This window comes from Triturus cristatus, chromosome 3_2 (assembly GCF_964204655.1).
Source record: "Triturus cristatus chromosome 3_2, aTriCri1.1, whole genome shotgun sequence".
NCBI classification, from domain to species: domain Eukaryota; kingdom Metazoa; phylum Chordata; class Amphibia; order Caudata; family Salamandridae; genus Triturus; species Triturus cristatus.
The window spans coordinates 350,654,751-350,669,842 of NC_140584.1; the positions used below are offsets into that span (position 1 = coordinate 350,654,751).

Here is a 15,092-nt window from a genome sequence, read left to right on the forward strand (position 1 = left end):
GCCATTCAGTGCCAACAGCCGATCTCTGGGTCACATGACTGGGTGTAGCTGACAGCTGAGCTTTGTGGATTCCTCCTAGACAGCCACACAAAATAGAAAGCATAGGTATGCCTGGATGGATCATCACTGGATGGATGGGAGGGCAATGCTGGGCACAGCCCTACTTACACTTGAATAGGATGTGTCCAAAGGGCTCTTTACCACCTGCAGTTAGTCTGGCGCAAAAGCAAAAAAGGCAGGAAGCCTGTGTACTTCAAAGTGAAACCTCTAGAAGTTTCTCCCACTTCAATAGAAGGCCCAAATATAAATATTGGACCCCAGACACCAACTCTTTAGTACACTTCTAGACATGTGGAGATTCTGTCAGGAAGAAGGACTGCTTTGCTGCTGAAAGGACTGCCACTCTGATGGATTGCTGCTCTGAAGGACTGCTGCCCTGCTGCTCTCATTCCTATGTGAGAAAGACTGGACCTGCATATGTGGAATCCAGGACCCAGAGTGACTCCAAGGGCTAGTTGGTTGGCCTCTGGACTAGATCCTCAGGACAGAAGGATCCAGCAACTTTGAACCCAGCACCTCGGCTCTACCATCTGTGAGTCTGACCCTGCCAAGTGGTGCCACCCCAGTCCTTGACCATTGGTACCTGAAGGTGCTCTATAAGCCCATCTGTGGATCCAACAGAACTGACTCATCACCTCTGCTGCATGGCAAAATCCCGAGCAGAACCGATGCATTGCCTCTGCTGCAAGGATTCTCTCAGCACAAGAACTCTGCATTGACCTCATAACCCACATCAGAACTGCTGCTGTGTGAAACTTCTCTGATGCTGCCCTCGCATTGCAAATCTTTAGCCGACAGTAACCTCAACCACGACACAGGTTTGGACAATACTTCAAACTGAAACTCAAAAGAAGTAGCTATGTGGACTGTAGCAGAGTTTGGAAAATGCTGAAAATCTGATAAACAGTGCGCACACATATACATGCACCTGCTCGAGAATTATGTAGGTATGTGAAAAAAGGCACACTTCATGAGAGAAGCAGGCATATGAGTGCAATGTAGAGTCTTCCTCGTTTCAGCAAAAAAAAACTGAATTTTTTGCAAAGACCACATTAATGACTTTGGAGTCCTTTCTTGAAGAGACCAATAAGCATTACATATCTTAAAGGATATTTCAGGAGGCAACGTGCCTTAGTTGGAGTAAAGCCAGAGACGAAGTTACAAAAATGTTGCATTGTTATTAAATTACTTTTTATCGCAGACCCAACACAAAATTCAGGTTGGTTTTCAAAAACCAACACAACTGGTGATTTGTGTTAGTTTGTAAACGAAAGTAACTGTTAGACCTGTCAGCCTTAAAGGTGGTCTTCCCTCAAGCATTTTGCCTTCACTCCTCCTGTGCTGAATTTGTTTTTGTTGGCCTTAGGACTCTACACTCTTTACCATGGCTAACCAGAGCTCTCTCCTTTAAACATGGTGGAATTGGCTTCCAACCCAATTGGCACTTTCATTTACTTATACATCCCTAGTAAATTGGTACTACAGGTACCCAGGGCATGTAAACTAAATGCTGGTTGTGGGCCTGCAGCACAGATTGTGCCACCCACTGAAGTAGACTTTTAAATCATGTCCCAGGCCCTCCATTGCAGACTGTGTGTGCAGTTTTTAACTGCCATTTAGACCTGACAAAATAAACCTCCTTTTTAATTCCTATAAGTCACACTAGGGTAGGCACTAAACAGCCCAAGGTGTAGGGTGAAGTGTATTTAAAAAGTTGGACATGTTCTTTGAAGTTTTACATGTCCTGGTAGTGAAAAATTAAGAAATTTGTTTTTCACTACACACTTTCATAGGATATCATTGGGTTACCTTATTACTTTTGATGGGTGATAACTTTTGATTGAGAGTAGGTAGGAAAGACCTTTTTGGTGTCTGAGGAGTTATAACTTTAAACCCTCTTTAATGGTTAAGTCGGATTTTAAGTCACAAATCTGAAAAATGCTGCATTCGAGAAAGTAGGCATTTTATAGTCCTACCCATTTGGTGCCTGCAGCATATTTCCCGAGTCACGTGACTAGGTGCAGTTGGCTATTGTGTATTTATCCTAGACAGCTCACACACCAAGGACTTCACCCTAGTGTGCCCCCAGACAGATTAAGACCAGGACAGGGAGGCAGGAAATTCCAGACACCTCTATAGGGGGAACACTGCAGAAGCCTCTTGCACATCAAAGCTGGGACCAGGTATAAATATTGAACTTTCAGACACAACTGTTCAGTACACTACTGGACCTGTTGATACTGCAGAAGAGGGCTGCCCTGCAGTCCTGCTGCTTGAGGAATGCCCTGCTGAGAAGGAAGACTGGACCTGCACTCTTCATCCCAGGCAGAGGTCACTCCAAGGGTCAGCTGACTGACCTCCTGTTAGAGCCACAGAGACATAACACGCTCCAGAGGCCTCCCTGCATCTGCCCACCTGGCCTGATGCCTGGACCTGCAACTGGACCTGTCTGAGTCCTGCTGGCCTCTGCTGGAGTGAGTTTCTGATCCCCAAGAGGTGCCCCTCAGGCCCTGGATCCTTGGTTTGACATCAGTTGAACTCCTCCTTGAAATAAAGGGGAGAACATGAGGTTTTGAGCTCTTCGCAACCACAAATGAGCCTGTTTGCCCCAAGATCTTGCCACCTGCCAATGTGAAGCTCTGGTGAACCCTACTCATCGTGCTACAGTGACCGCCAGAAACTACACTTCATGCTACAGTAGCAACAGTCTGCAGTGACATGAGCCTCCAGCAACAACCTTCTGTGACGCCTGACAAGAACTGCATGCTCTATTGATGATCATCTACGACGCTCACACTGCAAATTGCCCACTGTGAATGGAATTTGTGCTGGAATTTAGAAGGTAACTCTTTACCTGGAGTTTAGAAGGTAATTATTTCAGCAGGACAAAGTTGACCCCTTATCTCCATCGCGGTCGGCCTGAACTTGTGACTGTCACTTGGTTGCACACGACCAGGTAGCCCTGAGTGGTGCTTTGTGCTTTTAGGCACTATACTTACTTTAAATCTTTGAAATTGCATATCTCTGGATCTTCTGATTGGATTTTTATCTTCTTGGTGTCAAATAATTTATTGTTTTCCTGAATTGGGGTGGGATTTTTCTTGTGTTGTGTTTTCACCTTATTAAAGTTTGAGTGCTGCATAAATACTTTGTCTCTGAGTTAAGCCTGACTGCTGTTTTCCCTGGCTACCAGAGGGTTAAGTACAGGTTAATATAGTGGCTTTATTGTGGATCACCTTGACAATGATTATTGCTATTGCTTGAGAGGGCTAACACCCCTCTCAACCAGAAACTCAAAGTCTCACGGTAATACTGCTCGCCCATTCATTACTTTGCATCAAGGGGTTGTTCTACAGGTGGAGCATGGGCATTCATGTGCCTCCTTACATGGGTTTTGACACAAATCCATAGTTACTAAGAATTATAGAAACGGTGCACCAAACTCCTGCGCCTCCGTGAGGCTACCATAATGGGGACAACTATTTATAATCCTCCATTTTGTATTCCTCCTCAGTGTTTTTCTCTTTGCATGTGTGCTGCATTTCGTAGCACACATGCAAAGAGAATATCGCCTTAAAAATACTTTTCATGCAGGACGGGACCCCATCATGCACAAAACTATGCTACCCACAGCATATACATCCTTGCACTTTGGCATCAGGGAGCCTGTGTATGTACATGTAAGTGTGGAGTTCATGATTGATCCAGGGTTAACATCCTTAACAATGAAGGTGAGGTTTGATGGACAGGGTGACAAGCCCTGAAATGCTCCTACCAAACCCTAAGTACCTATAATTAGAGAGCCGACCCCCTTTTATAGACACCACACAGACTGCAGACATCCAAACTGTTGGGGTTCTGATGGAAAAGAATGTAGAATTAAGTGAGAATTTACCGAATCTAGAATGTGGAAAACAGCCTTTCGCATAGGGGTTTTCACAAACGAAATAGAGAGTAAGACTCTTCTCAGCTGCCATTTATAAGGGCTCTAGAGTGAATTAAAGATTATTATGTAGTAATGCATAAAAGAACTGTGGGAGATCAGTTCCTAATGGCCGGCAGCAGTATATGTGCAGTGTAGATTTGGAGGTCAGTGATGCACGATGGGAAGATGTAAGCTTCCTTTGCTAATAAAGAGAGATGTAGGTCAAAATGATTGAACAGGTCTCTTTGCTGAAAAACTGTAGAGTGGAGCAGATCACTCAACCAAACATCCAATGCACTCAGTTAAATATTCGCCCACAGACGTACTCAAGATCTCACAGTAGATCAGTGCTAGAATACTGCCTGTAACTGCGGGCCAATTCACAAAAGCATTAAAAGCATGTATAGTAGTACTTATGTAGTACTACTTCAGGTACTTTGTGATATGGTCCAAAAACATCTGAAATTGCAATATTTGGAAATATTCATATTGCGAGGACTGTGCCCTCTGAATTGTACTAATAGGAAGTAGGACAATTTGGGTTTAATTCACAAACACCCTTATGCATCAAGCCAAAATCCAGTCGGTAAAATACCGATTCCTTATTAGCTCCCGGTATTAAGTAAAAAATACCCAATCCCAATGCATCAACCCAAAAGCAGAAATCGGTATTTAAGGAATCCTTAAATAGCGATTCTTTAAATAGGGATTCCTTAAATACCGATTCCTTAAATAGCGATTGCATTTAAGGAATCCCAAAGTGAGATTCCTTAAATGCAATGCATCAAAGTTAAAAAATTAGCGATTTCGCTAATAAGGGGAGCAAATTACCATGAAGATGAACTGCATGGTAATTTGCAAAAACTTTGAAAAATGCACTTTTGTGCATTTTTCAAAGTTTCATGTTGCGCACACACATGCCCTTAGAGCATGTGTGTGTGCAACATATGTGCACATATCATTTTCAGGGGTGCAACAGGGTGTCCTTTTGACACCCTGGCACCCTTGAAAGTGCTCCAGCTATTAGCGATTCGGTAATACCGAATCGCTAATACAGAATGGCTTTACATTCATTCCTATGGGCCTCCAAGCCCATAGGAATGAATGGGTAGGTATTCCTTATTACCGATTCGGTATTACCGATTCGGTAATAAGGAATGTTAAGGAATCGCTATTTGAATAGCGATTCCTACATGCATAGCCTTTTGCTATTCCTTATTAGCGATTCCTTATTTTTCGCTAATAAGGAATCGCAAATGCTAATGTTGATGCATATGCCCCAAAGGCATTTATGAGACCTTGAAGTAGCACTACTGTAGTGCTGCTGTAGAACTATTTCACATACTCATCAATGCCTTTGCTAATTGGCCCCAAAGATCTGCTCCCTTTCATGGACCACTATTTAGTAAATGTACATCACTGTGAATGGCACACATGTGCTTCAATGCTTTCTTGAATGAATAGGGAACTAGGAGGCTAGCTGTTCACCCAGCACAATTTATATCCTAATGCATCCTTGAAATGTACAGGACTACTTATTTATTTGCTGAGGTTACTTTGAAAAAACCCTTGAATTGAATACATGCCTCTGACTGATTATGTTCTTGTTTTTAGAGACAAGAAGTTGTCAATCACTGACCGGTTGAAAGCTGGGAGCACCATGAACCAAGTTTGGATGCATATTCTGAATCCCACGGACGCAGATAAGGGGAAATATACGCTAGAATTATTTGATGGAAAAGACATTCACAAACGAACCCTTGACCTATCTGGGCAAGGTAAGTAAAAATATTTCTTCTTCATTTCTCTGCTTAAAAAATAGTAAATGCCAGAGCGATCTTGAAACCACAGATTTGAGGCAGTAGGTATTTGCTATATTGGATTTACATTACTGACAAAATTAAAATAAGTTTCTACTTGACCCTAAGGCTTTACATGAGCACCAGTTACATTACACAAGGACACATTCATTTTTTGTAGGCACAAGGAGATTAAGTGATTTGTCCAGAATCACAGGATGTTGAGCCAACAATGAGATTCAAACCTGGCTTCCCAGCTCCAAAGTATGCAGCTCTGGCCGTTATGTCACATACTCTCCCTTTGCTTCTTACTCCTTGCTCCTTACTCCTCACTCTTTACTATTATCCTGCCCGTCCTGGATCCTTCACAGAATGGGTTTCGAAGTGGTCACAGAACTGAGTCGGTGCTATTGCCACTGCAGATTCCATTTGTTACCAGGTAGATCAAGGAGGCACTGCTATCTTGGTAATGTTGGATATGTCAGCGTTTTTTGACAAAATATGCCCATCCCGCTTGGTGCAAAGACTGCGTTGAACGGGGCTGAGGGATACAACTGTGGACCTCCTGGGTTCCCTTCTGACAAATAAGACTCAAATAGTCAGCTACGAGAATTTCAGGGCAGAGCCATTCCAGCTCCCTTGTGAGGTCCCACAGGGGTCCTCCCTCAGTCCGAACTGTGTTTAACAAATATGTTTCCCTCCCCCCCCATTAGTTAAATTGGTGCGGTCATTTGATTTCAGATGTTGTCCTCTGCAGATGAAACCCAAATCGTCATTTCTATATTAGATGATTTGCCCTTGGTGGCAATAAGTTCAAACTCTGTAGAATCAGCGTCAGTGCATAGATGAAGGAGAATTGCATAAAATGAAATACCAAAAAGATGGAGATTCTGGTCTTTGGGGCGCAGCATTCGGTGTGGTCAGAACTCTAGTGGTCTGAGATGTGTGGGCCTTTACCTACTCCAATAGCCTCTGCCAAAAACTTAAGGGTTATTTTTGACAACACTCTTACCTTTGACACCCAGGTCAATAGGACTGTCAGTTCATGAGTTTTTATCAAAAAAATTCTGAAAAAGATCTTCCCACTTATTCCTGCTGAACTCAGAGTAGCAGTGGTCATAACTTAAATCATGCCGCGCCTAGATTATTGCAACACTTCATAATTAAACATCAATTAGTCCGCGCTTAACAGACTGCAAGTCATTCAGAATGCAGCTGCCCACCTGGTACTGAATGTTCCTAAACAACTCTCAGTTAGGGAAGGCACATGCTCCCTTCACTGGCTGCTTGTTAGTAAGCATGTGACATATAAAGTGCTTTGCATGATATTTTTGACTCTTCGCCATCAAGGGCCCGTGCCTCTGAGAACAGCATTTTACTGGTATACCCCAAAAAGACAGCTCAGATCATCTTCCCTTAGGAAGGTGACCATTCTTAGATTCCAGAAAGCCAGGTTGGGCGGTCACCCCTTTTCTGTAGCAGCAGCTGGACTGTGGAACACTCTGCCTAACCACATTGCGATCCTTGACTCCTTTGTAGCCTTCCAAAAGCAGATGAGAACCTGGCTCTACTCCCTCCAAAGACTTCAGCTCTCTGGTTGTAGGATCTGTTTTTCCTGTACCGATTTTAGCACTTTACGCCCTTGGGAAAAGTGCACTATACAAATCTCATTCCATTCCATTATTTATTTATCTTCAACTAGATGTTCCCAATAAAATCTTATCCAGTCATTCTTATTTGTAACTTTTATAGTAAACATATTTTTTAATCTAGCCTTTTCGGGAAATGCTTTCAAATGCGTTCAACCCTCTGAAGCAGGACGTGACATCAGAGAGCACAGGAACTGCTATATAAACGGCTATTAGCCAAAGGTGAAAACCTGCATTATTTTGCTGGTGAAAGCAAATTAAAATGCAAACTCGTTCCTAGCACATTATATGCCCTAAAATATTTGCACTCTGCACTTTTGTCTTATTTAACATTTTCTATTTCGAAAGCTTGAAGGCAGTTCATAAAATGGTGACTGCTTATCAAAAAGTTGAACAAAAGACAGAAGGAAATAAAGTATGATTAGTAAATCAGAACATTAATATTGAGCATCATATAAGAAACGTGCTTTTTAATCCACACTTGAGTGATGAGATCAGTGTGTATGTCTGAAGGACAGCTGTATCAACTCCCCTAATGTTAGTATGAATTCTAAAGACACACTTCCTCCATCATTTGAGAGTCTTACAAACCCCTGCTGCTGTCCGTGTGTATCATTCACACTAACTCTGCCTTTGGAATGGAGTTTTGTTCCTTCTTGAGCGGTTCTCAAGATCCGACAATTTCCATATAATATCTTTGCGCTGTTCCTTAACCTCAGTGACCAAGTCTTTTTGAGCAGCTGCAGCGTCTTCAAGTGCTGAGATCCTCTCTTCAGCTTCAGTAACTCTTGTGTTAATCTCAGCTGTTGATTTTATTACACGTCGAAGGGAATTTTGCAATTTACGACACACTGACTGAGTGCGTAAATTCTCTTGCTTAGTTGCTTCTCTATGTTGGATGATTGTGTGATATATTGTTGACAGAGAGACCTCCTCCGGCACGTCCGATGACGCCCCAACATTAGAGTTTAATGATATCTGAAGATCAATTTGGGATTGATCTCCTAGGGGTTTGATACCAGGAGCCTTACGAACTGTATCAGTAGCCAGGGCTTCTGTAGTCACACTGGGTCGCCAGTCACCAGCTTCGCTGTCATAATCTGACCACTCTAGATCAACCTGCGCATTCTGGGAGTTGAGGAGGATATTGAAGGAGGTGATGTCCGGCAATTCATAGTCGAGCTTTTCACCGAAGCATTTCCAGAGGTTACCCAATGGAATTGGAACCAAGAAATCCAGAGAGCACATCGCTTTCCGTTCTCAAAAAGAAAGAAAACATCCACTAACAACACTAACAGTTCTTATCCACGTGCTATCCTGGTTTGTTTTAACACTTTTCTTGCCCGTGAATGTGTATTTGATTTAGCTCGACCTAACAAAAAAAGAACTGCTAAGGGCTGCCAGTTTTTTGCTCGACCCGACCTGGCAGCAGAGACAGTGGAACGCCGTTGGCATCTCCGTCAGCAGATCCCTCTTTTTTTTTTTCCAAGCGAAAGGTGCCCAAGCCTTTTTGCTTTTCCCAGCAAAATTGAAAATAATATATAAGTCAGAAACAAAATTTTTTCTTTCTGAAATAACCGCAAGGGACTATCTGGACACAATTTAGAGGAAAAAGGAGTGGAAAAAATGGCAAAAGGGGAAAAGGGGAAAAGCGAAGAAGGAAAAAATAAAGGGGAAAAAAAAAAAAGGGAAAAAAATCATTATTCAGAATGGGGATTATCATTTATTTTTTGGATATTGCGTATATAACATAAAAAAAATGTTGCTGTATCTCTTCTTTTTTCCATTTTCATTTTCATTTAGTCAATGTGTTATAAGGACGCCAACAGATTTCTTTTTTGCTCTCCATCACCTGAACATGATTTTGATAGGACTGACTCTCCTATAATATTAAGATATTGTTTTGGCCCAGCGGAGCGTGGTGTGACGCTTACTCAACCATCACAAGGACCCTGGTCCTGAGCTCCTGTTTTTGGTTAAGGGGTAGGGGGGGGCAACGGGGGGGGAGGGGGGGTTGGAAGGTGGGTTGGGGGGGTTGGGAGGGTCACTGGGTGGTATTGTGGTGGATACTTGAGGTGACTGGCGATATAAGTAAGATGCATGGCAGTGTGATTCCAATCTCATCTAAGATGTTAATTATGTGTTTTTTTTTTATATGTTGGTGGTATACTCCATATAATTTTTCTCCAAGGTATACATGTGTATACATATATGATGTTCTTCTTCTTCATTCTTCTTTACTATATCTAAATGGCAAATCGTAAATTGACTTGTGCAACCTGGAATATCTGCGGGTTAAACGATCCTAGGAAGCGTAGGATCTTTTATAAGTTGATGCAGTCTCTGCAAGTGGATTTGATCTGCCTGCAAGAAACTCATATCTCTTGGGCCAATCGGCATTACCTTAAGTTCTTAGGTTATGATTTAGTGGCTACTACCAGACAAACCTCCACTATAAGGGGCGTTGCTATTATTTCAAAAGCAGGGGTTGCCCAACTCAAGAGAACTAAACAAGACAATACAGGTAGATGGTTAATCGCTGAATTGCTCATTAATAATTCTGTACTTTCGATCTGTTCAATATATGCCTCTAATTTGGATGATCCACAGATTTTGATGGATTTGAACGTAGAATTAGCTAATTGGTCGCACCCGTTAATCTTTTGTGGCGATTTTAATATTAATATTCCTAGCGGGCTAGACATCACTAAATCAACCAACTATATTGGTAGGAAACCCCAGGTTTATAAAGCACTTCGTATATTAATACTTGAACATGGTTTAGTAGATATATGGTATGCTAGTAATCCAGCTCTTAACGGGTTCACTTTTTATTCAATACCCCATCAAAAACTGGTTCGTATAGATTATGTCTTTGCCTCTGTCGAAGTTTTGAAATCTATTAAGGTATGGCTTGATCCACGGACTATATCCGATCATAATCCCATAATCTTTAGCTTTCCTTGGAATCGACCTCCGCATCATATTAGACCCTGGACTTTTGACAGGAAGCTACTCTTGGATAAACTATATCAGGAACGGATGTCAGTTTGGATTCCAGACTTCTTTTCAATCAATAGCTATTCAGCATCTGTAGGCCTAGTCTGGGACACCTTTAAAGCTGCCCTGCGCGGGGAAACTAAGAGAATTGCTTCCTATCGATGGCAAACAGAACAGCAAAATTTTAAAAATAGAGTTCTAGCACTTCAACAAGCCGAGCTAGACTTAAGCACCAGTATTCGCATCGGTGGAGATCTAACCACCTGTCAGAAAGCGGTTGCTCTTGCCAAGGTTAATCTCCTTGATCCTCTATATGCTGATATAGCTACTAAGTACTTTCAATTTCGTACATCAATGTATGAGTTTGGTGAAGCGTCAGGCAAGGTCCTGGCAAAAAGAGTACAACAAAGGGCAATAGCCAGCCATATAACAAAGGTTAAAGATCGATCTGGTATTCTACAAGATTCACCTAATGGTGTGTTAAACACCTTTGTGGATTTCTATTCAGCCTTATATACTGAGGAGCCAAACATATTTCAGCAGCAACAAAGCCAAATGGATCATTTTTTAAAATCCCTCGAAACTCAGACGACCTCTGCTGATCAGAATTTAACCTTGGCCGAACCTATAAGTTGGGAAGAAATTGAAGCTGCTATAAAATCTCTGTCTTCTGGCAAGGCGGCAGGACCTGATCTCATACATCTTGAATTTTATAAAACTTTTTCGCATTTACTTAAACAACAGATGCTTGAAGTTTTTCAGCTTGCTCAGAGGGGGGTCATTCCTGAGACTTGGCGGCAATCGACCATTGTACTATTCAAAAAGAAAGGAAAAGATGAACTAAATCCAGCATCATACCGGCCTATAGCATTGATTAACACCGACAGTAAAATTTATTCCAGGGTTTTAGCATGTCGTCTTGTTCAAATTATTTCTCCGTTAGTTTCTATTCGTCAGCATGGTTTTATTCAGGGTAGAGATACTACTGATCATATCAAGCGTGTTATTGCACTTCTAGATTGGGCTCAGACTACAAAATCTCCCCTGGGTCTGATCCTGTTGGACGCCGAGAAGGCGTTCGACAGGGTCTCCTGGGGTTATCTTTGGGCTGTTCTTCATTGGAAAGGAATACCGCCTGAATTTATTTTAGCTTTGCAAACATTATATATTTCCCCAATCGCTAAAATCCGTATTTCAGGAGAGGAATCAAGCTATTTTCCTATCACTCGTGGCACTAGACAAGGGTGCCCTTGTTCTCCTCTCCTCTTCGCTTTGTATATAGATCCTTTTTTATCCCTGATAGAACGAGCACAAAACATCTCTCCAATTATTGTTCATGGAATTGAGTATAAAACATTGGCATATGCGGACGATATAGTAGTGTTAACAAATAATATTACTGTTTCTTTCCCTGCATTGGAGATCTTGGCAGTTCAATTTGGCTCAATCTCTGGCTATAAATTAAATATTACAAAAACTCAAATTTTGCAATCGTCGGCTATGCCAATAACAACCGCTCCCATTTCTTCACAAGCGATATATTTAGGTATTCAGATTTCGGCGGATGTTGACCAAATCTCAGATTTAAACTATCTTCCTATTATCGATCAGCTTCATAATAAACTAGAACGGCTGAACCATCTCCATCTTTCCTTATTCGGACGCTGCAATGTTCTTAAAATGTTGGTACTTCCAAAATTTTTATATCTATTTAGGTCTATCCCGCTATTAGTTCCTAATCTTACTCTAACAAAAGCACAAAGAATTTGCCTGAGGTTTTTATGGTCATACCGTAAGCCACGACGAGCTGCTAAATGGACTTATCTTTCGCAAGAACGTGGGGGCTGGTCGGTTCCAAATCTTACTTACTATTATTGGGCTGCAATGATTCAACATTTTGCTTTTCCATTATTTGGTAAGAAGGTGGTACTACCGCCATTTCTGGCTCCTTCAATTTATTCAATTTCATTAGGCAATGCTACACAAGGGATATTAACTCGTATCTTAGAACCAAGTTACTTTAAAAAAACGAGGTTTAAGGTAGCATGGGCCTTGTTTATGATCTGGCAAAAAATTCGTCGTCTATTCTCTAAGTTTAAAATTAATTTTTATACTCCATTGAACGCGTCTGGGCTTCCTCCAGTGATATTTCAAGATCCAATAACTGTTATTTGGGCCTTGCAAGGCCTTACTCATATAGGTGACTTGGCTGACTCTGGCATGTTAGCATCTTTCTCTTCTTTACAACACAAATTTAATTTGCAATCTAACCACTTTTTTAAATATCTTCAAATCAGAAGTTTTCTTGAAAAAAAACTCTTAGAAAATCCAGCATTGTTTGAAAAGATTTTGATATTTGAATCGGTTAAAAAAAAAGCTAAAATTGGTATACTGTATCAAACTCTGTTGTCTCGATTACCAGATGATCTTTCGGATTTTAATAATAAATGGGCGGTTAAATTTGGGGTACCCACTATAGATTTAAAGGTACCACTTATGCTAGCCAAGACGGTTTTTGTCTCTGGTACTCTTCGTACCCAAAGCTATATGGCTATGTTTAATCTTTATTATACCCCAGCCAAATTAGCCAGATGGGGGAATACCCCCGGAGCCATAAGTTTGTCGTGTGCAAGATGTAAATTTCCATCTGCGGATTCTCTTCACATGTTTTTTGACTGCCCTGAATTATCACTCTTCATTAATCAAATTGAAATCTTTCTCACACAGGTAACTCAATCTCCAATTAAAATCTCTGCTGAAATGGTGATTACAGGCTATCAATATGCAATGGATACTACCAGATCAAGATATCTTCATTCCTTTTTGTTCATTGCAATGGCAATGTTTAGACTCTGTATTACTTCCATTTGGATAAACCCTCAACCTCCTACTTTCTTTCATTGGCAGGCCAGGATGTTGGCTTGGTTTAAACTAGAAACCGCAGTACGTAAGTTTCAGGGAAGTAGAAGACGTTCAATTGCTGCTAAAAACTGGGCCCCATTTCAGGATTGGTTAGCAAATTAATAAGCTGTTTTCTATTATCAACTGTCATGTATTTCCTTTTCTGTTGCTGTTGTTTATCTTAATTTATTGTATATATTTTTTTGCATTTGTTTCTATGAAGTATAAATCGCCAATCCCTTTTTTTTCCACCACTGTAAAAATGAAAAAAAAAATAAAAAAAAAAAAAAAAATGGAATGGAGTTTTGGATTCATATGTCAAAGATGTACATTGGCAAAGTGAGTTCTTAAGGAAACACGGTGACAGAAGCCAGACCCGCAGTTAAACATAATATGTGAGATTATATCTACACATGGTCAAATACCTCCTTAAGTATTCAGTGAATATTCAAATGCTGATATCAGTTCCCACATCAAAAAAGATGCCTTGTGGAGGTGCATTCATCTGTTTCAAGGCTTTTCCTGCCTGACTGAGTGTGCATCACCCTTAAAACTTGCCTTGAGGATGTCCATATGTGTAGACTTCATCAGCAAAGGTTTAGTCCCTTCCTGATATATATATATTACCATATGCTGCGTAGCAGAACAGCTTGCTTGGCGTATAAATATAGTCTGTAGGCAGTGAGTGTATTAATAAATATGGTACCGTAGTGAGTGCCTATTATTCCAATCAAACAATATGGGTGCTTCCTTGCAGGAAGTGCATCACAGGAAAACGTGATTCTTAATGGTACAATTGGAGTTGATTAACTTAAAAACATAGTTTAAACATACATGGGTGAGAAAAAAATAAAAACGAGCAAAGAAAGGAAATTTGAAAAAGCAATAGCAATGTATAGTATAGGCCTGCCAACCATAGCATTGAAGTGCAGTTTTAGGCAGAGTTACATGTGTGATCATGAAAAAAATGCTATCACAGTGCAAGAGAACTAATGGCTGAAGTGGGCCGACCCACTGCCCATGCTCTATTCCATGGTGGGTGGAAACATGATGTGAATGACAGCTGAACAGTGCAGTGATTTAAGAGGGCTGACCTGAAGCCCCTTTTGTTAGTATGTATTTTTATGATTGATTTTTGCCTCTGAGCCAGATCTAAAAATGCTCTTTTATGCCGATCCTTATATCCTGTAAACATTAAGTAAAGTCCACAGCTCTGATTTCAATAGAAGGAGGGGTAAGACGATGGTTCTTGTTAGGTAGGCTTCTTTAGTGATATCTAACCACATGCCTTATTGGAAAGTAATTGCAGAGCGCTGTACATGGTCAAAGACAAGCATAACATCAACGAGCAATAGGAGAGTAACCTGGGTTGTGGTCAGTTAACCCAGATCCCTAAAGGATGGATGGTGGTATTGTTAGAGCGTTCTAGAGAATTAAATCCCCTGCAGCTGTGACATTTATAATGATTCTTATAAAACCAAACGTAGAAAGAAGTTTCACTTTTCTTTTGAACACAAAGCCATAGAAATTTTTAATAAAAACACAAATTAAAATGAATCTCCTTTGTAAGATTCATCATCAATTTCCCAAGAGCAGCCAAAACTAAAGCTTAATCTCAGACATAGCCCATCTTTGGTTTCCACTTACCCTGTACTTCGCAAGATATTGTCCTTATCGGTGAGAGTGATTCCCTGTTTTCCTCATGGCGGCTCCTTTTTGTACAATCGTAAATAATCGTAGTGTTTCCTAGACAACATG

General features: G+C 40.9%; 1 protein-coding gene across 1 annotated transcript in view; it reads left to right on the forward strand.

The window, feature by feature from the left end:
* MYOM3 (myomesin 3) overlaps positions 1 to 15,092 on the forward strand; it is a 508,088-nt gene that overhangs the window by 468,461 nt on the left and 24,535 nt on the right. The window contains exon 33 of the mRNA XM_085647857.1: positions 5,600 to 5,763. Coding sequence (XP_085503983.1) covers positions 5,600 to 5,763 — 164 coding nt within the window. The remainder of the gene's footprint in view (positions 1 to 5,599; positions 5,764 to 15,092) is intronic.